The following is a 24,000-nucleotide window of genomic DNA, read 5'->3' on the forward strand; positions in this document are numbered from 1 at the left end:
GCAAAGGGACCAGGACGTCTGATCCGTGTTAAGGAAAGAATGAATGGGGCCATGTATCGTGAGATTTTGAGTGAAAACCTCCTTCCATCAGCAAGGGCATTGAAGATGAAACGTGGCTGGGTCTTTCAGCATGACAATGATCCCAAACACACCGCCCGGGCAACGAAGGAGTGGCTTCGTAAGAAGCATTTCAAGGTCCTGGAGTGGCCTAGCCAGTCTCCAGGTCTCAACCCTATAGAAAATCTTTGGAGGGAGTTGAAAGTCTGTGTTGCCCAGCGACAGCCCCAAAACATCACTCCTCTAGAGGAGATCTGCATGGAGGAATGGGCCAAAATACCAGCAACAGTGTGTGAAAACCTTGTAAAGATTTACAGAAAACGTTTGACTTGTGTCATTGCCAACAAAGGGTATATAACAAAGTATTGAGAAACTTTTATTATTGACCAAATACTTATTTTAAACCATAATTTGCAAATAAATTCATAAAAAATCCTACAATGTGATTTTCTGGATTTCTTTTTCTCATTTTGTCTGTCATAGTTGACGTGTACCTATGATGAAAATTACAGGCCTCTCTCATCTTTTTAAGTGGGAGAACTTGCACAATTGGTGGCTGACTAAATACTTTTTTCCCCCACTGTACATACTGAAGGACTTCTACTAACATGTCGTTTAAAACACACAGCTACTGCTTGATCAACTCGGTACATATTGATAGACATGAACCTGAATATGAAAATCAACCTCCCTTCCTCTTTTAATCAAAAAAAACCATCAGGTGATCTATTCTCTGAACACTAAGAATGAAGAGCAGGAGGCGGCCCTTCAGGCCATAAGCCACGCCCACCGGGAAGAGCTGAGCCGGGTTGCCGTGGAGATGTATCCCGAGGGGGAGGAGTCCGTGCTTAGGACACGCCTCTTAGAGCTTCAGGGAACTCTAGCTCAGGTACCTGTCTGTCCGTCCATCAGTCCGTCTACCACCCAGTCTGTTCCAATGTGGATCTCCACAGGTTATTAAACTGTGTCTCTGTACCTGCAGGTTCAGGCAGACTTCGAGAGCTACCGTGTCCAGGCAGAGGAGAGGGATCGTGGGGTAGAGGCAGAGCGGACGAGGGACTACGAGGAAAAGCTCCGGGCCCTGGAGCTGCAGAGACGGGAGGCCCGGGCCCAACTCAACGCGGCCCACGACGAGAGCCTCCGACTGGGTAGGGAACTGGAGAAGGCCGGGGAGGCCGCACAGTGCACGGAGGTCCGATGTGAGGAGCTACGGAAGAAAGGAGAAGAGGAGCGAGGGAAGTGGGAGGAGACTGAGAGAAGGACACTCCTCTCGGAGGAGGTGAAGACTCTGAGGAAATGGAAGGAGCAGGCGGAGGGAGAGAGGGAGGAAGCAGTGAGAGAGGAGACGGAGAAGTGGGAGAGGCGGATAAAGGAGGTGACACAGGAGAAGGAGGAGGAGAAGAGGAGCATGGAGGAGGCGTACAGGGAGGAGAGACGGCAGTGGGAGGAGAGAGAGGAGGAGGAGAAGAGGCGCATGGAGGAGGCGTACAGGGAGGAGAGACGGCAGTGGGAGGAGAGAGAGGAGGAGGAGAAGAGGCGCATGGAGGAGGCGTACAGGGAGGAGAGACGGCAGTGGGAGGAGAGAGAGGAGGAGGAGAAGAGGCGCATGGAGGAGGCGTACAGGGAGGAGAGACGGCAGTGGGAGGAGAAGAGAGGGAGGAGTACGGTACTGAGAGAGAGAGTGAGGAAGGTGGAGGGAGAGATGGAGAGCAGTCTGCAGCAACTCAACGAGAGCAAGAGACACGCTGCCAAACTACAGGGCAGAATACAGGTAGACACCCTAACCCTAACAGGACAGAATACAGGTAAACACCCTAACCCTAACCCGACAGAATACAGGTAGACACCCTAACCCTAACCCTAACCCGACAGAATACAGGTAGACACCCTAACCCTAACCCGACAGAATACAGGTACACACCCTAACCCTAACCCGACAGAATACAGGTAGACACCCTAACCCTAACAGGGCAGAATACAGGTAGACACCCTAACCCTAACCCGACAGAATACAGGTAGACACCCTAACCCTAACAGGGCAGAATACAGGTAGACACCCTAACCCTAACAGGACAGAATACAGGTAGACACCCTAACCCTAACCCGACAGAATACAGGTAGACACCCTAACCCTAACCCGACAGAATACAGGTAGACACCCTAACCCTAACCCGACAGAATACAGGTAGACACCCTAACCCTAACCCGACAGAATACAGGTAGACACCCTAACCCTAACAGGGCAGAATACAGGTAGACACCCTAACCCTAACAGGACAGAATACAGGTAGACACCCTAACCCTAACCCGACAGAATACAGGTAGACACCCTAACCCTAACCCGACAGAATACAGGTAGACACCCTAACCCTAACCCGACAGAATACAGGTACACACCCTAACCCTAACCCGACAGAATACAGGTAGACACCCTAACCCTAACAGGGCAGAATACAGGTAGACACCCTAACCCTAACCCGACAGAATACAGGTAGACACGCTAACCCTAACAGGACAGAATACAGGTCGACACCCTAACCCTAACAGGACAGAATACAGGTAGACACCCTAACCCTAACCCGACAGAATACAGGTAGACACCCTAACCCTAACCCTAACCCTAACCCGACAGAATACAGGTAGACACACCCTAACCCTAACCCGACAGAATACAGGTAAACACCCTAACCCTAACCCGACAGAATACAGGTAGACACCCTAACCCTAACAGGACAGAATACAGGTAGACACCCTAACCCTAACAGGACAGAATACAGGTAGACACCCTAACCCTAACCCGACAGAATACAGGTAGACACACCCTAACCCTAACCCGACAGAATACAGGTAGACACACCCTAACCCTAACCCGACAGAATACAGGTACACACCCTAACCCTAACAGGACAGAATACAGGTAGACACCCTAACCCTAACAGGACAGAATACAGGTAGACACCCTAACCCTAACAGGACAGAATACAGGTAGACACCCTAACCCTAACCCTAACCCTAACCCGACAGAATACAGGTACACACCCTAACCCTAACCCGACAGAATACAGGTAGACACCCTAACCCTAACAGGACAGAATACAGGTAGACACCCTAACCCTAACCCGACAGAATACAGGTAAACACCCTAACCCTAACAGGACAGAATACAGGTAGACACCCTAACCCTAACAGGACAGAATACAGGTAGACACCCTAACCCTAACAGGACAGAATACAGGTAGACACCCTAACCCTAACCCGACAGAATACAGGTAAACACCCTAACCCTAACAGGACAGAATACACGTAGACACCCTAACCCTAACCCGACAGAATACAGGTAGACACCCTAACCCTAACCCTAACCCGACAGAATACAGGTAAACACCCTAACCCTAACAGGACAGAATACAGGTAGACACCCTAACCCTAACCCGACAGAATACAGGTAAACACCCTAACCCTAACAGGACAGAATACAGGTAGACACCCTAACCCTAACAGGACAGAATACAGGTAAACACCCTAACCCTAACCCGACAGAATACAGGTAGACACCCTAACCCTAACCCGACAGAATACAGGTAGACACCCTAACCCTAACCCTAACAGGACAGAATACAGGTAAACACCCTAACCCTAACAGGACAGAATACAGGTAAACACCCTAACCCTAACCCTAACAGGACAGAATACAGGTAAGCACCCTAACCCTAACAGGACAGAATACAGGTAAACACCCTAACCCTAACAGGACAGAATACAGGTAGACACCCTAACCCTAACAGGACAGAATACAGGTAAACACCCTAACCCTAACCCGACAGAATACAGGTAGACACCCTAACTCTAACTACACACAGTCATAGGGGAAACACCAAGAGATTTCTACACACAGTCAAAGCAGAGGTAAAGAGGGACCTGGAGCGTGGGGAACCTCCTAGCCAGTCCAGAGGGACCCGGAGCGTGGGGAACCTCCTAGCCAGTCCAGAGGGACCCGGAGCGTGGGGAACCTCCTAGCCAGTCCAGAGGGACCTGGAGCGTGGGGAACCTCCTAGCCAGTCCAGAGGGACCTGGAGCGTGAGGAACCTCCTAGCCAGTCCAGAGGGACCTGGAGCGTGGGGAACCTCCTAGCCAGTCCAGAGGGACCCGGAGCGTGGGGAACCTCCTAGCCAGTCCAGAGGGACCTGGAGCGTGGGGAACCTCCTAGCCAGTCCAGAGGGACCTGGAGCATGGGGAACCTCCTAGCCAGTCCATAGGGACCTGGAGCATGGGGAACCTCCTAGCCAGTCCAGAGGGACCTGGAGCGTGGGGAACCTCCTAGCCAGTCCAGAGGGACCTGGAGCGTGGGGAACCTCCTAGCCAGTCCAGAGGGACCTGGAGCATGGGGAACCTCCTAGCCAGTCCAGAGGGACCTGGAGCGTGGGGAACCTCCTAGCCAGTCCAGAGGGACCTGGAGCATGGGGAACCTCCTAGCCAGTCCAGAGAGACCTGGAGCATGGGGAACCTCCTAGCCAGTCCAGAGGGACCTGGAGCGTGGGGAACCTCCTAGCCAGTCCAGAGGGACCTGGAGCGTGGGAAACCTCCTAGCCAGTCCAGAGGGACCTGGAGCGTGGGGAACCTCCTAGCCAGTCCAGAGGGACCTGGAGCGTGGGGAACCTCCTAGCCAGTCCAGAGGGAGCTGGAGCGTGGGGAACCTCCTAGCCAGTCCAGAGGGACCTGGAGCGTGAGGAACCTCCTAGCCAGTCCAGAGGGACCCGGAGCGTGGGGAACCTCCTAGCCAGTCCAGAGGGACCCGGAGCGTGGGGAACCTCCTAGCCAGTTCAGAGGGACCTGGAGCGTGGGGAACCTCCTAGCCAGTCCAGAGGGACCTGGAGCGTGGGGAACCTCCTAGCCAGTCCAGAGAGACCTGGAGCGTGGGGAACCTCCTAGCCAGTCCAGAGGGACCTGGAGCGTGGGGAACCTCCTAGCCAGTCCAGAGGGACCTGGAGCGTGGGGAACCTCCTAGCCAGTCCAGAGGGACCTGGAGCGTGGGGAACCTCCTAGCCAGTCCAGAGGGACCCGGAGCGTGGGGAACCTCCTAGCCAGTCCAGAGGGACCTGGAGCGTGGGGAACCTCCTAGCCAGTCCAGAGAGACCTGGAGCGTGGGGAACCTCCTAGCCAGTCCAGAGGGACCCGGAGCGTGGGGAACCTCCTAGCCAGTCCAGAGGGACCCGGAGCATGGGGAACCTCCTAGCCAGTCCAGAGGGACCCGGAGCGTGGGGAACCTCCTAGCCAGTCCAGAGGGACCTGGAGCGTGGGGAACCTCCTAGCCAGTTCAGAGGGACCTGGAGCGTGGGGAACCTCTTAGCCAGTCCAGAGGGACCTGGAGCATGGGGAACCTCCTAGCCAGTCCAGAGGGACCTGGAGCGTGGGGAACCTCCTAGCCAGTCCAGAGGGACCTGGAGCGTGGGAAACCTCCTAGCCAGTCCAATGAGTTGGACATTATTCCATTTGTAACAACTTTTTTAGAAACTCTCAATGAAGCTTAACTCTATTGTTAAGAAACATTTTGAGGAGACACAGAACCGATTTGAACCATTGAAACCGTTCGAATTAATTTCAGCATTTAGAAGAAACAAAGAACCTCAAAAGACATCATGGTGAATGCTTCCTTGGGTAGCGGCAAAGTGCAGGTTAACCCTCATTTTAGATGTATCAAATACCTGGAAAATAAATATACGGGAATGGGGGGCTCCGGTTTGGAAGAACTTCCAGCTGGAGTCATCCAATCTTGTCTATCTGATGGTATGTAAAGTATGTAACAAACTGTATGTAGGAGAAACCAAGAATAAATGACTGAAACGTCTAAAACAACACGTGTATCGCATCAAGAGAGTGGATAAAATGTCAGAATTATATGTACACTTTCACACACATGGAAAAGGGAACATCTCTATCTCTGGCCTGGAGTCGGGGGGGGTCCAAGGCCCAAAGACTGGCAGCAAATTGGGCACACTTGCCCCCACCGGTCTCAACCGGTCTCAACCGGATTGACTAGAGTCCCTTTGTGGATCTTTCTCCAACCAGATTGTCTTTTTTGATAACATGTTGTTTGTGTTGGGAGGTGACACCGACTGTACCAAATAACCTCTAACCCAATTTGAATAGATCCTCTATTAAAAATATTTATGACATAATCTCTGTTCTTTTATTTAATTGACAATGTATTTATTTATTATTCATTCTTATTTTGATGGGATTTCTTTGTTTTTTTTATTTTAAATTTGCATAATCATGGTATATCGTTTTTGCCTCTTTTTAATTTAAAAGGAGGCTATTTTGATTTTTACCCCCTCCTCTTAGTGCACATGTTTCAACAATTAGCACGTATTGATATTTACCAACATCAGCATTTATAACCTTTTGAGGCAAAAAATAAATAAATAATAATATTTATTTAAGATTTATTAATATATTTATCTATTTATATTTGTTATGATTTTGAGGATCTGAATGTTTTGAGGATTGGTGTTGTTGGTGTCATCGCCTCCCAACTAAAAGACAATCTGTCTACTTTACAAACAGTTCATACATGTCAAATGCATGACAGCCCAGTGGTTAGATCAGGAAGAGAGTGACTGGTACATATCAATGCACCTGGGCATGACAGCCCTCTCTCTGTCTCCATTGAGCATGGAGAGAGTGACTGGTAAGTTGCTGGTTTGAATCCCCCCAGGGGAGGATATGTTTTTTGGGGTGTTCCGTTGAGAAAGGCACTTGGCGCCAACTGTTTTATGGTTCTCTGTTGATGGAGTTTATCCCATCTAGTGACCATTAACAGGCATTACAGGGAACGACCCTTTATTCTGGTTGGAAGTTTGGAGCTTCCTGGGACCACTTCCACTATATATATATTTTTTTACAATGTATTAAAATGGTACCTTCGTTTTAACTAGAGGTTCATAAAATGATGGGGTAATTGACTATGTGCCTGTGCACCCTGTACTCCTTGTGGGTAACAGTTTTTGCCCCCTTACCTAACCCTAACAGGACAGAATACAGGTAGACACCCTAACCCTAACAGGACAGAATACAGGTAAACACCCTAACCCTAACCCTAACAGGACAGAATACAGGTAGACACACCCTAACCCTAACAGGACAGAATACAGGTAGACACACCCTAACCCTAACAGGACAGAATACAGGTAGACACCCTAACCCTAACAGGACAGAATACAGGTAGACACCCTAACCCTAACCCTAACAGGACAGAATACAGGTAGACACCCTAACCCTAACAGGACAGAATACAGGTAGACACCCTAACCCTAACAGGACAGAATACAGGTAAACACCCTAACCCTAACAGGACAGAATACAGGTAGACACCCTAACCCTAACAGGACAGAATACAGGTAGACACCCTAACCCTAACAGGACAGAATACAGGTAAACACCCTAACCCTAACAGGACAGAATACAGGTAGACACCCTAACCCTAACCCTAACAGGACAGAATACAGGTAGACACCCTAACCCTAACAGGACAGAATACAGGTAAACACCCTAACCCTAACAGGACAGAATACAGGTAGACACCCCTAACCCTAACAGGACAGAATACAGGTAGACACCCTAACCCTAACAGGACAGAATACAGGTAGACACCCTAACCCTAACAGGACAGAATACAGGTAGACACCCTAACCCTAACAGGACAGAATACAGGTAGACACCCTAACCCTAACAGGACAGAATACAGGTAGACACCCTAACCCTAACAGGACAGAATACAGGTAGACACCCTAACCCTAACAGGACAGAATACAGGTAGACACCCTAACCCTAACAGGACAGAATACAGGTAGACACCCTAACCCTAACAGGACAGAATACAGGTAAACACCCTAACCCTAACAGGACAGAATACAGGTAGACACCCTAACCCTAACAGGACAGAATACAGGTAGACACCCTAACCCTAACAGGACAGAATACAGGTAGACACCCTAACCCTAACAGGACAGAATACAGGTAGACACCCTAACCCTAACAGGACAGAATACAGGTAGACACCCTAACCCTAACAGGACAGAATACAGGTAGACACCCTAACCCTAACAGGACAGAATACAGGTAGACACCCTAACCCTAACCCGACAGAATACAGGTAGACACCCTAACCCTAACAGGACAGAATACAGGTAGACACCCTAACCCTAACCCGACAGAATACAGGTAAACACCCTAACCCTAACAGGACAGAATACAGGTAGACACCCTAACCCTAACAGGACAGAATACAGGTAGACACCCTAACCCTAACCAGGACAGAATACAGGTAGACACCCTAACCCTAACAGGACAGAATACAGGTAGACACCCTAACCCTAACAGGACAGAATACAGGTAGACACCCTAACCCTAACAGGACAGAATACAGGTAGACACCCTAACCCTAACAGGACAGAATACAGGTAGACACCCTAACCCTAACAGGACAGAATACAGGTAGACACCCTAACCCTAACAGGACAGAATACAGGTAGACACCCTAACCCTAACAGGACAGAATACAGGTAGACACCCTAACCCTAACAGGACAGAATACAGGTAGACACCCTAACCCTAACAGGACAGAATACAGGTAGACACCCTAACCCTAACAGGACAGAATACAGGTAGACACCCTAACCCTAACAGGACAGAATACAGGTAGACACCCTAACCCTAACAGGACAGAATACAGGTAGACACCCTAACCCTAACAGGACAGAATACAGGTAGACACCCTAACCCTAACAGGACAGAATACAGGTAGACACCCTAACCCTAACAGGACAGAATACAGGTAGACACCCTAACCCTAACAGGACAGAATACAGGTAGACACCCTAACCCTAACCCTAACAGGACAGAATACAGGTAGACACCCTAACCCTAACAGGACAGAATACAGGTAGACACCCTAACCCTAACAGGACAGAATACAGGTAGACACCCTAACCCTAACAGGACAGAATACAGGTAGACACCCTAACCCTAACAGGACAGAATACAGGTAGACACCCTAACCCTAACAGGACAGAATACAGGTAGACACCCTAACCCTAACAGGACAGAATACAGGTAGACACCCTAACCCTAACAGGACAGAATACAGGTAGACACCCTAACCCTAACAGGACAGAATACAGGTAGACACCCTAACCCTAACAGGACAGAATACAGGTAGACACCCTAACCCTAACAGGACAGAATACAGGTAGACACCCTAACCCTAACAGGACAGAATACAGGTAGACACCCTAACCCTAACAGGACAGAATACAGGTAGACACCCTAACCCTAACAGGACAGAATACAGGTAGACACCCTAACCCTAACAGGACAGAATACAGGTAGACACCCTAACCCTAACAGGACAGAATACAGGTAGACACCCTAACCCTAACAGGACAGAATACAGGTAGACACCCTAACCCTAACAGGACAGAATACAGGTAGACACCCTAACCCTAACAGGACAGAATACAGGTAGACACCCTAACCCTAACAGGACAGAATACAGGTAGACACCCTAACCCTAACAGGACAGAATACAGGTAGACACCCCTAACCCTAACAGGACAGAATACAGGTAGACACCCTAACCCTAACAGGACAGAATACAGGTAGACACCCTAACCCTAACAGGACAGAATACAGGTAGACACCCTAACCCTAACAGGACAGAATACAGGGTACACACCCTAACCCTAACAGGACAGAATACAGGTAGACACCCTAACCCTAACAGGACAGAATACAGGTAGACACCCTAACCCTAACAGGACAGAATACAGGTAGACACCCTAACCCTAACAGGACAGAATACAGGTAGACACCCTAACCCTAACAGGACAGAATACAGGTAGACACCCTAACCCTAACAGGACAGAATACAGGTAGACACCCTAACAGTGGTTTTACTATCCTTGTGGGGACCAAAAACATTTATTCCCATTCAAAATCCTATTTGTCCTGACCCCTAACCACTAAACCTAAAACTAAACAGAAACCTAACCGTAACCCTAACCCCTAGCCTAAAAACCCACAACCAAACAAACTAACCCAAAACCCCTAAGCCTAAACCTAACCCCTAAGCCTAAACCTAACCCCTAAGCCTAAACCTAACCCCTGAGCCTAAAATAGCCTTTTTCCTTGTGGGGACCTGAAGTGTCCCCCTTGTTTACTATCCTGGTGAGGACTTCTGGTCCCCACAGTGATAGTCAAACCACACACACACACACACACACACACACACACACACACAGACACGCACGCCCTGGATGAATAGAGAGTGATTCCTAGTCTTTATATAGCCAGTGATGCTATCACATAGTTTCCTGGGTGTGTATTCAGCCCTGCTACTGGTGGTGTCCCTGTGTTAACCTCTCGCTGTCTCTGTCGCTGTCTCTGTCTCTGTCTCTGTCTCTGTCTCTGTCTCTGTCTCTGTCTCTCTCGCTGTCTCTGTCTCTGTCTCTGTCTCTGTCTCTACTCCTTCCACCTCTCCCTCTACTCTCTGTCTCTGTCTCTGTCTCTGTCTCTACTCCTTCCACCTCTCCCTCTACTCTCTGTCTCTGTCTCTGTCTCTGTCTCTACTCCTTCCATCTCTCTCTCTACTCTCTGTCTCTGTCTCTACTCCTTCCATCTCTCTCTCTACTCTCTGTCTCTGTCTCTACTCCTTCCATCTCTCCTCTCTCTGTCTCTGTCTCTACCCTTCCATCTCTCCCTCTACCTCTGTCTCTGTCTCTGCCTCTACTCCTTCCATCTCTCCCTCACTCGCTGTCTCTGTCTCTACTCCTTCCATCTCTCCCTCTACTCTCTGTCTCTGTCTCTACTCCTTCCATCTCTCCCTCTACTCTCTGTCTCTGCCTCTACTCCTTCCATCTCTCCCTCTACTCTCTGTCTCTGTCTCTGCTCTACTCCTTCCATCTCTCCCTCTACTCTGGCTGTCTCTGTCTCTACTCCTTCCATCTCTCCCTCTACTTTGTCGCTGTCTCTGCCTCTACTCCTTCCATCTCTCCCTCTACTCTCTGTCTCTGTCTCTGTCTCTACTCCTTCCATCTCTCTCTCTACTCGCTGTCTCTGTCTCTACTCCTTCCATCTCTCTCTCTACTCGCTGTCTCTGTCTCTACTCCTTCCATCTCTCTCTCTACTCGCTGTCTCTGTCTCTACTCCTTCCATCTCTCCCTCTACTCGCTGTCTCTGTCTCTACTCCTTCCATCTCTCTCTCTACTCTCTGTCTCTCCGTCTCTACTCCTTCCATCTCTCTTCTCTCTTCTTTCTATCTCTCTCTCTCTGTCTCTGTCTCTACTCCTTCCATCTCTCCCTCTACTCTGCTGTCTCTGTCTCTACTCCTTCCATCTCTCCCTCTACTCACTGTCTCTGTCTCTGTCTCTACTCCTTCCATCTCTCCTCTACTCTCTGTCTCTGTCTCTGTCTCTACTCCTTCCATCTCTCCCTCTACTCTCTGTCTCTGTCTCTACTCCTTCCATCTCTCCCTCTACTCTCTGTCTCTGTCTCTACTCCTTCCATCTCTCCCTCTACTCTCTGTCTCTGTCTCTGTCTCTACTCCTTCCATCTCTCCCTCTACTCGCTGTCTCTGTCTCTACTCCTTCCATCTCTCCCTCTACTCTCTGTCTCTGTCTCTGTCTCTACTCCTTCCATCTCTCCCTCTACTCTCTGTCTCTGTCTCTACTCCTTCCATCTCTCCCTCTACTCTCTGTCTCTGTCTCTGCCTCTACTCCTTCCATCTCTCCCTCTACTCTCTGTCTCTGTCTCTACTCCTTCCATCTCTCCCTCTACTCTCTGTCTCTGTCTCTGTCTCTACTCCTTCCATCTCTCCCTCTACTCTCTGTCTCTGCCTCTACTCCTTCCATCTCTCCCTCTACTCTCTGTCTCTGTCTCTACTCCTTCCATCTCTCCCTCTACTCTCTGTCTCTGTCTCTGTCTCTACTCCTTCCATCTCTCTCTCTACTCTCTGTTACTCTCTGTCTCTGTCTCTCCTCTTCCACCTCTCCCTCTACTCTCTGTCTCTGCCTCTACTCCTTCCATCTCTCCCTCTACTCTCTGTCTCTGTCTCTACTCCTTCCATCTCTCCCTCTACTCTCTGTCTCTGTCTCTGTCTCTACTCCTTCCATCTCTCCCTCTACTCTCTGTCTCTGTCTCTGCCTCTCCTTCCATCTCTCCCTCTACTCTCTGTCTCTGCCTCTACTCCTTCCATCTCTCCCTCTACTCTCTGTCTCTGCCTCTACTCCTTCCATCTCTCCCTCTACTCTCTGTCTCTGTCTCTGTCTCTACTCCTTCCATCTCTCCCTCTACTCTCTGTCTCTGTCTCTGCCTCTACTCCTTCCATCTCTCCCTCTACTCTCTGTCTCTGTCTCTACTCCTTCCATCTCTCCCTCTACTCTCTGTCTCTGTCTCTGCCTCTACTCCTTCCATCTCTCCCTCTACTCTCTGTCTCTGTCTCTACTCCTTCCATCTCTCCCTCTACTCTCTGTCTCTGTCTCTGTCTCTACTCCTTCCATCTCTCCCTCTACTCTCTGCCTCTGTCTCTGCCTCTACTCCTTCCATCTCTCCCTCTACTCTCTGTCTCTGTCTCTACTCCTTCCATCTCTCCCTCTACTCTCTGTCTCTGTCTCTACTCCTTCCATCTCTCCCTCTACTCTCTGTCTCTGTCTCTCTCTACTCACTCTCCCTCTACTCTCTGTCTCTGCCTCTACTTTATCTCTCTGTCTCTGCCTCTACTCCTTCCATCTCTCCCTCTACTCTCTGTCTCTGCCTCTACTCCTTCCATCTCTCTCTCTACTCTCTCTCTCTGTCTCTGTCTCTACTCCTTCCATCTCTCTCTCTCTCTCTCTAGGATCTGGAGGATGAGTTGGAGTCGGGGAGGAGGCGTGTCTCAGAGGCAGAGGGAGGGGCTAAGAGGGCATGGGAGGAGTTAGTCGTGGCCAAAGAGAGACTACTGCTGCAGGAGGAGGAGCTGCAGACCAAATCAGGTAATCAATCAATTAATAAAACAATCAATCAATCAATCAATCAACCAATCACTCAATCCATTAATCAATCAACCAATAAATCACTTATTCACTCAATCAAACTATAAATCAATCAACCAATCACTCAATCCATTAATCAATAAATCAACCAATCAATCAATAATTTAATCAATCAAGGAGTTTAAAATGTAATGTGTATGTGTGCGTCCTTCTGTGTGTGTGTGTGTGCTGTGTGTGTGTGTGTGTGCCGTGTGTGTGTGTGTGCCGTGTGTGTTTGTGTGTGTGCGTCCTTCTGTGTGTGTGTGTGTGTGTGTGCCGCGTGTCAGAGGAGCTGCTGAGTCGTGGTGTGTGTGAGGGGTGTGTGTGTGTTAACATGGAGGAGCTGAAAGGTCAGATGAACAGACTGCAGAGCAGGAACAGGGAGCTGGAGTTACAGAGCAGCGGGAGGAACAGCGACCACGCCAGGCAGATCCGACAGGTACACACACACTCACACACAACTCACAGGTACACACACACTCACACACAACTTTCCAACTTTGAACTTTTGAAATGAAAGCCAATAACGTTCCCCAACTTCCTGACCGTGTGTGTGTGTGTGTGCGCAGCATGCGGAGGCCCTGGCTAGTCTGCGTTCTGAGATGGTGAGGGCCCAGTCAGAGGAGCTCCGAGAGAACGGAGACACGCAGAGGTGGAGAAGGAACGAATGCAGAAAGAGACGGAGGAAGAGAGAGACAGACTGCAGAAAGAGATGGAGGAAGAGAGAGACAGACTGCAGAAAGAGATGGAGGAAGAGAGAGACAGACTGCAGAAAGAAAGAGAGAAACACGAGGATGAACTGCGGGAGGAAAAGGAGAAAGAGAGAGAACGCCTGCAGAAAGCCACGGAAGAAGAGAGACAACGATCACTGAGAGAAAGACAGGAAGAGAGGGAACAACTGCAGAAAGAGATAGAAGAGGTGAAAGGAAGAGTGAGAACGCAGATGGAGGGAAACCAGGAGCTTGTGGAGGAGGAGAAGAAGAGAGGGATGGAGCAGGTGGAGGAGGAGAAGAAGAGAGGGATGGAGCAGGTGGAGGAGGAGAAGAAGAGATTGGCAGAGCAGGCGGAAGTAGAGAGGAACAGATTGAAGGATCAGGTGAAGAGAGCGATTGAAGAGGTGATGAGGAGACATGCAGCTGAACTCCACAACGCCCAGGAAGCACTGAGGAGGAACCAGGAGGTGACGAACACACACACAGACACATTTGATTTGATTGATTAGGAGCCCCATTAGCCGACGCCAATGGAGACAGCTAGTCTTACAGGGGTCCAACACATAATGAGAAAGACATTACAGACAAAGGACTTTAACATTTCAAAACATTAACACACACTGTTGCAGACGGACCCTCACAGACAACCACTGCGGTGTGTGTGTGTGTGTGTGTCAGCAGGCGTGTGTGCGTGTGCAGGAGGAGAGGAGGAGCGGTGAGGAGGTGTGTCGAAGGCTGGAGACCGAGAGGGAGGAGCTTGGAGAGCAGCTGCAGCAAGCAACCAATCAGGTGAGAGAGGCTTGACCTTGAAAGTCCACAGACTCTCCTTTGATACACAAACCACATACTGTACTGTCTCCCTGCCTCTGTGTGTGTGTGTGTGTGTGTGTGTGTGTGTGTGTGTGTGTGTGTGTGTGTGTAGATCTGGCGTTTGGAGTGTGTTATGCAGAAGCAAAGTCAGGGGGGTGTGGCCTCTGAAACTCCTCCCACCTGCGGAATCCACTGTTCCCACCTCCGAGAGGAACTACAGCACACACAGGTACACACACACACACACACAGGTACACATTGAACACGGACACACACACAGGTACACGCACACGAACACGGACACACACGGACACACACACACGCGCACACGCACACGCACACACACACACGCACACACACACGCACACGCACACGCACACGCACACACACACACACACACAGGGATTCGACAGCTGTGGAATTTATTGTCATGCAAATAGCCACAGTTATTGTCATAATTGTCATTTATGTAGAAAAATGTTTTGAGCTTGTAATGCATCTTTGAAAATTAGCTAGGACTGACCTAATGAATACACTGAACTAGGACTGACCTAATGAATACACTGAACTAGGACTGACCTAATGAATACACTGGACTAGGACTGACCTAATGAATACACTGGACTAGGGACTGACCTAATGAATACACTGAAGGACTGACCTAATGAATACACTGAACTGACCTAATGAATACACTGAACTAGGACTGACCTAATGAATACACTGAACTGACCTAATGAATACACTGGACTAGGACTGACCTAATGAATACACTGACGGGACTGACCTAATGAATACACTGAACTAGGACTGACCTAATGAATACACTGAACTGACCTAATGAATACACTGAACTGGGACTGACCTAATGAATACACTGAACTGACCTAATGAATACACTGAACTAGGACTGACCTAATGAATACACTGAACTGGGACTGACCTAATGAATACACTGAACTAGGACTGACCTAATGAATACACTGAACTAGGACTGACCTAATGAATACACTGAACTGACCTAATGAATACACTGAACTAGGACCGACCTAATGAATACACTGAACTAGGACTGACCTAATGAATACACTGAACTAGGACTGACCTAATGAATACACTGAACTAGGACTGACCTAATGAATACACTGAACTAGGACTGACCTAATGAATACACTGAACTGACCTAATGAATACACTGAACTAGGACTGACCTAATGAATACACTGAACTGGGACTGACCTAATGAATACACTGAACTAGGACTGACCTAATGAATACACTGAACTAGGACTGACCTAATGAATACACTGAACTGACCTAATGAATACACTGAACTAGGACTGACCTAATGAATACACTGAACTGGGACTGACCTAATGAATACACTGAACTAGGACTGACCTAATGAATACACTGAACTAGGACTGCCTAATGAATACACTGAACTGACCTAATGAATACACTGAACTAGGACTGACCTAATGAATACACTGAACTGGGACTGACCTAATGAATACACTGAACTAGGACTGACCTAATGAATACACTGAACTAGGACTGACCTAATGAATACACTGAACTAGGACTGACCTAATGAATACACTGAACTAGGACTGACCTAATGAATACACTGGAACTGACCTAATGAATACACTAACTGACGCTAATGAATACACTGAACTAGGACTGACCTAATGAATACACTGAACTAGGACTGACCTAATGAATACACTGAACTAGGACTGACCTAATGAATACACTGAACTAGGACTGACCTAATGAATACACTGAACTAGGACTGACCTAATGAATACACTGGACTGACCTAATGAATACACTGAACTAGGACTGACCTAATGAATACACTGAACTAGGACTGACCTAATGAATACACTGAACTAGGACTGACCTAATGAATACACTGAACTGACCTAATGAATACACTGAACTAGGACTGACCTAATGAATACACTGAACTAGGACTGACCTAATGAATACACTGAACTGACCTAATGAATACACTGAACTAGGACTGACCTAATGAATACACTGAACTAGGACCGACCTAATGAATACACTGGACTGACCTAATGAATACACTGAACTAGGACTGACCTAATGAATACACTGAACTGACCTAATGAATACACTGAACTGACCTAATGAATACACTGAACTAGGACTGACCTAATGAATACACTGAACTAGGACTGACCTAATGAATACACTGAACTAGGACTGACCTAATGAATATACTGAACTAGGACTGACCTAATGAATACACTGAACTAGGACTGACCTAATGAATACACTGAACTAGGACTGACCTAATGAATACACTGAACTAGGACTGACCTAATGAATACACTGAACTGACCTAATGAATACACTGAACTAGGACTGACCTAATGAATACACTGAACTAGGACTGACCTAATGAATACACTGAACTAGGACTGACCTAATGAATACACTGAACTGACCTAATGAATACACTGAACTAGGACTGACCTAATGAATACACTGAACTAGGACTGACCTAATGAATACACTGAACTGACCTAATGAATACACTGAACTAGGACTGACCTAATGAATACACTGAACTAGGACTGACCTAATGAATACACTGAACTGACCTAATGAATACACTGAACTAGGACTGACCTAATGAATACACTGAACTGACCTAATGAATACACTGAACTGACCTAATGAATACACTGAACTAGGACTGACCTAATGAATACACTGAACTAGGACTGACCTAATGAATACACTGAACTAGGACTGACCTAATGAATACACTGAACTAGGACTGACCTAATGAATACACTGAACTGGGACTGACCTAATGAATACACTGAACTAGGACTGACCTAATGAATACACTGAACTAGGACTGACCTAATGAATACACTGAGCTGACCTAATGAATACACTGGACTAGGACTGACCTAATGAATACACTGAACTGACCTAATGAATACACTGAACTAGGACTGACCTAATGAATACACTGAACTAGAACTGACCTAATGAATACACTGAACTAGGACTGACCTAATGAATACACTGAACTAGGACTGACCTAATGAATACACTGAACTAGGACTGACCTAATGAATACACTGAACTAGGACTGACCTAATGAATACACTGAACTAGGACTGACCTAATGAATACACTGAACTAGGACTGACCTAATGAATACACTGAACTGACCTAATGAATACACTGAACTAGGACTGACCTAATGAATACACTGAACTAGGACTGACCTAATGAATACACTGAACTGACCTAATGAATACACTGAGACTGACCTAATGAATACACTGAACTAGGACTGACCTAATGAATACACTGAACTAGGACTGACCTAATGAATACACTGAACTGAGCCTAATGAATACACTGAACTAGGACTGACCTAATGAATACACTGAACTAGGACTGACCTAATGAATACACTGAACTAGGACTGACCTAATGAATACACTGGACTAGGACTGACCTAATGAATACACTGAACTAGGACTGACCTAATGAATACACTGAACTAGGACTGACCTAATGAATACACTGAACTAGGACTGACCTAATGAATACACTGAACTGACCTAATGAATACACTGAACTAGGACTGACCTAATGAATACACTGAACTAGGACTGACCTAATGAATACACTGAACTGGGACTGACCTAATGAATACACTGAACTAGGACTGACCTAATGAATACACTGAACTGACCTAATGAATACACTGAACTGACCTAATGAATACACTGAACTAGGACTGACCTAATGAATACACTGAACTAGGACTGACCTAATGAATACACTGAACTAGGACTGACCTAATGAATACACTGGACTAGGACTGACCTAATGAATACACTGAACTAGGACTGACCTAATGAATACACTGAACTAGGACTGACCTAATGAATACACTGAACTAGGACTGACCTAATGAATACACTGAAGACTGACCTAATGAATACACTGAACTAGGACTGACCTAATGAATACACTGAACTGACCTAATGAATACACTGAACTAGGACTGACCTAATGAATACACTGAACTGACCTAATGAATACACTGAACTAGGACTGACCTAATGAATACACTGGACTAGGACTGACCTAATGAATACACTGAACTAGGACTGACCTAATGAATACACTGAACTAGGACTGACCTAATGAATACACTGAACTAGGACTGACCTAATGAATACACTGAACTAGGACTGACCTAATGAATACACTGAACTAGGACTGACCTAATGAATACACTGAACTAGGACTGACCTAATGAATACACTGAACTGACCTAATGAATACACTGAACTAGGACTGACCTAATGAATACACTGAACTGACCTAATGAATACACTGAACTAGGACTGACCTAATGAATACACTGAACTAGGACTGACCTAATGAATACACTGAACTAGGACTGACCTAATGAATACACTGAACTAGGACTGACCTAATGAATACACTGAACTAGGACTGACATAATGAATACACTGAACTGACCTAATGAATACACTGAACTAGGACTGACCTAATGAATACACTGAACTAGGACTGACCTAATGAATACACTGAACTAGGACTGACCTAATGAATACACTGAACTAGGACTGACCTAATGAATACACTGAACTGACCTAATGAATACACTGAACTAGGACTGACCTAATGAATACACTGAACTAGGACTGACCTAATGAATACACTGAACTGACCTAATGAATACACTGAACTAGGACTGACCTAATGAATACACTGGACTAGGACTGACCTAATGAATACACTGGACTGACCTAATGAATACACTGAACTAGGACTGACCTAATGAATACACTGAACTAGGACTGACCTAATGAATACACTGAACTAGGACTGACCTAATGAATACACTGAACTGACCTAATGAATACACTGAACTAGGACTGACCTAATGAATACACTGAACTAGGACTGACCTAATGAATACACTGAACTAGGACTGACCTAATGAATACACTGAACTGACCTAATGAATACACTGGACTAGGACTGACCTAATGAATACACTGAACTAGGACTGACCTAATGAATACACTGAACTAGGACTGACCTAATGAATACACTGGACTAGGACTGACCTAATGAATACACTGAACTAGGACTGACCTAATGAATACACTGAACTGACCTAATGAATACACTGAACTAGGACTGACCTAATGAATACACTGAACTGACCTAATGAATACACTGAACTAGGACTGACCTAATGAATACACTGAACTAGGACTGACCTAATGAATACACTGAACTGACCTAATGAATACACTGAACTAGGACTGACCTAATGAATACACTGAACTAGGACTGACCTAATGAATACACTGAACTGACCTAATGAATACACTGAACTGACCTAATGAATACACTGAACTGACCTAATGAATACACTGAACTGGGACTGACCTAATGAATACACTGAACTGACCTAATGAATACACTGAACTAGGACTGACCTAATGAATACACTGGACTGACCTAATGAATACACTGAACTAGGACTGACCTAATGAATACACTGAGCTAGGACTGACCTAATGAATACACTGAACTAGGACTGACCTAATGAATACACTGAACTAGGACTGACCTAATGAATACACTGAACTGACCTAATGAATACACTGAACTAGGACTGACCTAATGAATACACTGAACTAGGACTGACCTAATGAATACACTGAACTGACCTAATGAATACACTGAACTGACCTAATGAATACACTGAACTAGGACTGACCTAATGAATACACTGAACTGACCTAATGAATACACTGAACTGGGACTGACCTAATGAATACACTGAACTGACCTAATGAATACACTGAACTAGGACTGACCTAATGAATACACTGAACTGACCTAATGAATACACTGGACTGACCTAATGAATACACTGAACTAGGACTGACCTAATGAATACACTGAGCTAGGACTGACCTAATGAATACACTGAACTAGGACTGACCTAATGAATACACTGAACTAGGACTGACCTAATGAATACACTGAACTGACCTAATGAATACACTGAACTGACCTAATGAATACACTGAACTGACCTAATGAATACACTGAACTAGGACTGACCTAATGAATACAATGAACTAGGACTGACCTAATGAATACACTGAACTGACCTAATGAATACACTGAACTGACCTAATGAATACACTGAACTAGGACTGACCTAATGAATACACTGAACTGGGACTGACCTAATGAATACACTGAACTGGGACTGACCTAATGAATACACTGAACTAGGACTGACCTAATGAATACACTGAACTGACCTAATGAATACACTGAACTAGGACTGACCTAATGAATACACTGAACTAGGACTGACCTAATGAATACACTGAACTGACCTAATGAATACACTGAACTAGGACTGACCTAATGAATACACTGAACTAGGACTGACCTAATGAATACACTGAACTGACCTAATGAATACACTGAACTGACCTAATGAATACACTGAACTAGGACTGACCTAATGAATACACTGAACTAGGACTGACCTAATGAATACACTGAACTAGGACTGACCTAATGAATACACTGAACTGACCTAATGAATACACTGGACTAGGACTGACCTAATGAATACACTGAACTGACCTAATGAATACACTGAACTAGGACTGACCTAATGAATACACTGAACTGACCTAATGAATACACTGAACTAGGACTGACCTAATGAATACACTGAACTAGGACTGACCTAATGAATACACTGAACTGGGACTGACCTAATGAATACACTGAACTAGGACTGACCTAATGAATACACTGAACTGACCTAATGAATACACTGAACTAGGACTGACCTAATGAATACACTGAACTAGGACTGACCTAATGAATACACTGAACTAGGACTGACCTAATGAATACACTGGACTAGGACTGACCTAATGAATACACTGAACTAGGACTGACCTAATGAATACACTGAACTGACCTAATGAATACACTGAACTGACCTAATGAATACACTGAACTAGGACTGACCTAATGAATACACTGAACTAGGACTGACCTAATGAATACACTGAACTAGGACTGACCTAATGAATACACTGAACTAGGACTGACCTAATGAATACACTGAACTGACCTAATGAATACACTGAAGACTGACCTAATGAATACACTGAACTGACCTAATGAATACACTGGACTAGGACTGACCTAATGAATACACTGGACTGGGACTGACCTAATGAATACACTGAACTGACCTAATGAATACACTGAACTAGGACTGACCTAATGAATACACTGAACTGACCTAATGAATACACTGAACTAGGACTGACCTAATGAATACACTGAACTGGGACTGACCTAATGAATACACTGAACTGGGACTGACCTAATGAATACACTGAACTAGGACTGACCTAATGAATACACTGAACTGGGACTGACCTAATGAATACACTGAACTAGGACTGACCTAATGAATACACTGGACTGACCTAATGAATACACTGAACTAGGACTGACCTAATGAATACACTGAACTAGGACTGACCTAATGAATACACTGAACTGACCTAATGAATACACTGAACTGACCTAATGAATACACTGAACTAGGACTGACCTAATGAATACACTGAACTAGGACTGACCTAATGAATACACTGAACTAGGACTGACCTAATGAATACACTGAACTAGGACTGACCTAATGAATACACTGAACTGACCTAATGAATACACTGAACTAGGACTGACCTAATGAATACACTGAACTGACCTAATGAATACACTGAACTAGGACTGACCTAATGAATACACTGGACTGGGACTGACCTAATGAATACACTGAACTGACCTAATGAATACACTGAACTAGGACTGACCTAATGAATACACTGAACTGACCTAATGAATACACTGAACTAGGACTGACCTAATGAATACACTGAACTGGGACTGACCTAATGAATACACTGAACTGGGACTGACCTAATGAATACACTGAACTGGGACTGACCTAATGAATACACTGAACTAGGACTGACCTAATGAATACACTGGACTAGGACTGACCTAATGAATACACTGAACTGACCTAATGAATACACTGAACTAGGACTGACCTAATGAATACACTGAACTGACCTAATGAATACACTGAACTAGGACTGACCTAATGAATACACTGAACTGACCTAATGAATACACTGAACTGACCTAATGAATACACTGAACTGACCTAATGAATACACTGAACTAGGACTGACCTAATGAATACACTGAACTGACCTAATGAATACACTGAACTAGGACTGACCTAATGAATACACTGAACTGACCTAATGAATACACTGAACTAGGACTGACCTAATGAATACACTGAACTAGGACTGACCTAATGAATACACTGAACTGGGACTGACCTAATGAATACACTGAGCTAGGACTGACCTAATGAATACACTGGACTGACCTAATGAATACACTGGACTAGGACTGACCTAATGAATACACTGAACTAGGACTGACCTAATGAATACACTGGACTAGGACTGACCTAATGAATACACTGAACTGACCTAATGAATACACTGAACTAGGACTGACCTAATGAATACACTGAACTAGGACTGACCTAATGAATACACTGAACTGGGACTGACCTAATGAATACACTGGACTGGGACTGACCTAATGAATACACTGAACTAGGACTGACCTAATGAATACACTGAACTAGGACTGACCTAATGAATACACTGAACTAGGACTGACCTAATGAATACACTGAACTAGGACTGACCTAATGAATACACTGAACTAGGACTGACCTAATGAATACACTGAACTAGGACTGACCTAATGAATACACTGAACTGACCTAATGAATACACTGAACTAGGACTGACCTAATGAATACACTGAACTGACCTAATGAATACACTGAACTAGGACTGACCTAATGAATACACTGGACTAGGACTGACCTAATGAATACACTGGACTAGGACTGACCTTCACTCTTATTGTCCATAATTGTCGGTTACACAATCATACGATAATTGTCCAGCCCCACACACACACACACACACACACACACACACACACACACACACACACACACACACACACTTAAATTGAACAGATTGGTGTCTAAATCGTTGATTGGTTTTTCAATCTCTGCTGTGTGTGATGGATGGTGTGTGTGTGGTTGTGTGTGTGTGGTTGTGTGTGTGATGGATGGTGTGTGTGATGGATGG

General features: G+C 45.9%; 1 protein-coding gene across 1 annotated transcript in view; it reads left to right on the plus strand.

Moving 5' to 3' along the window:
- Nucleotides 1-24,000, plus strand: part of LOC121562242 (protein FAM184B) — a 68,954-nt gene that overhangs the window by 11,469 nt on the left and 33,485 nt on the right. Inside the window, 8 exon segments of the mRNA XM_045218018.1 lie at nucleotides 779-946; nucleotides 1,040-1,828; nucleotides 12,947-13,082; nucleotides 13,409-13,560; nucleotides 13,691-13,773; nucleotides 14,106-14,301; nucleotides 14,516-14,623; nucleotides 14,757-14,873. Coding sequence (XP_045073953.1) covers nucleotides 779-946; nucleotides 1,040-1,828; nucleotides 12,947-13,082; nucleotides 13,409-13,560; nucleotides 13,691-13,773; nucleotides 14,106-14,301; nucleotides 14,516-14,623; nucleotides 14,757-14,873 — 1,749 coding nt within the window.

Source organism: Coregonus clupeaformis, unplaced genomic scaffold, assembly GCF_020615455.1.
Source record: "Coregonus clupeaformis isolate EN_2021a unplaced genomic scaffold, ASM2061545v1 scaf1319, whole genome shotgun sequence".
Classification (NCBI taxonomy): Eukaryota; Metazoa; Chordata; class Actinopteri; order Salmoniformes; family Salmonidae; genus Coregonus; species Coregonus clupeaformis.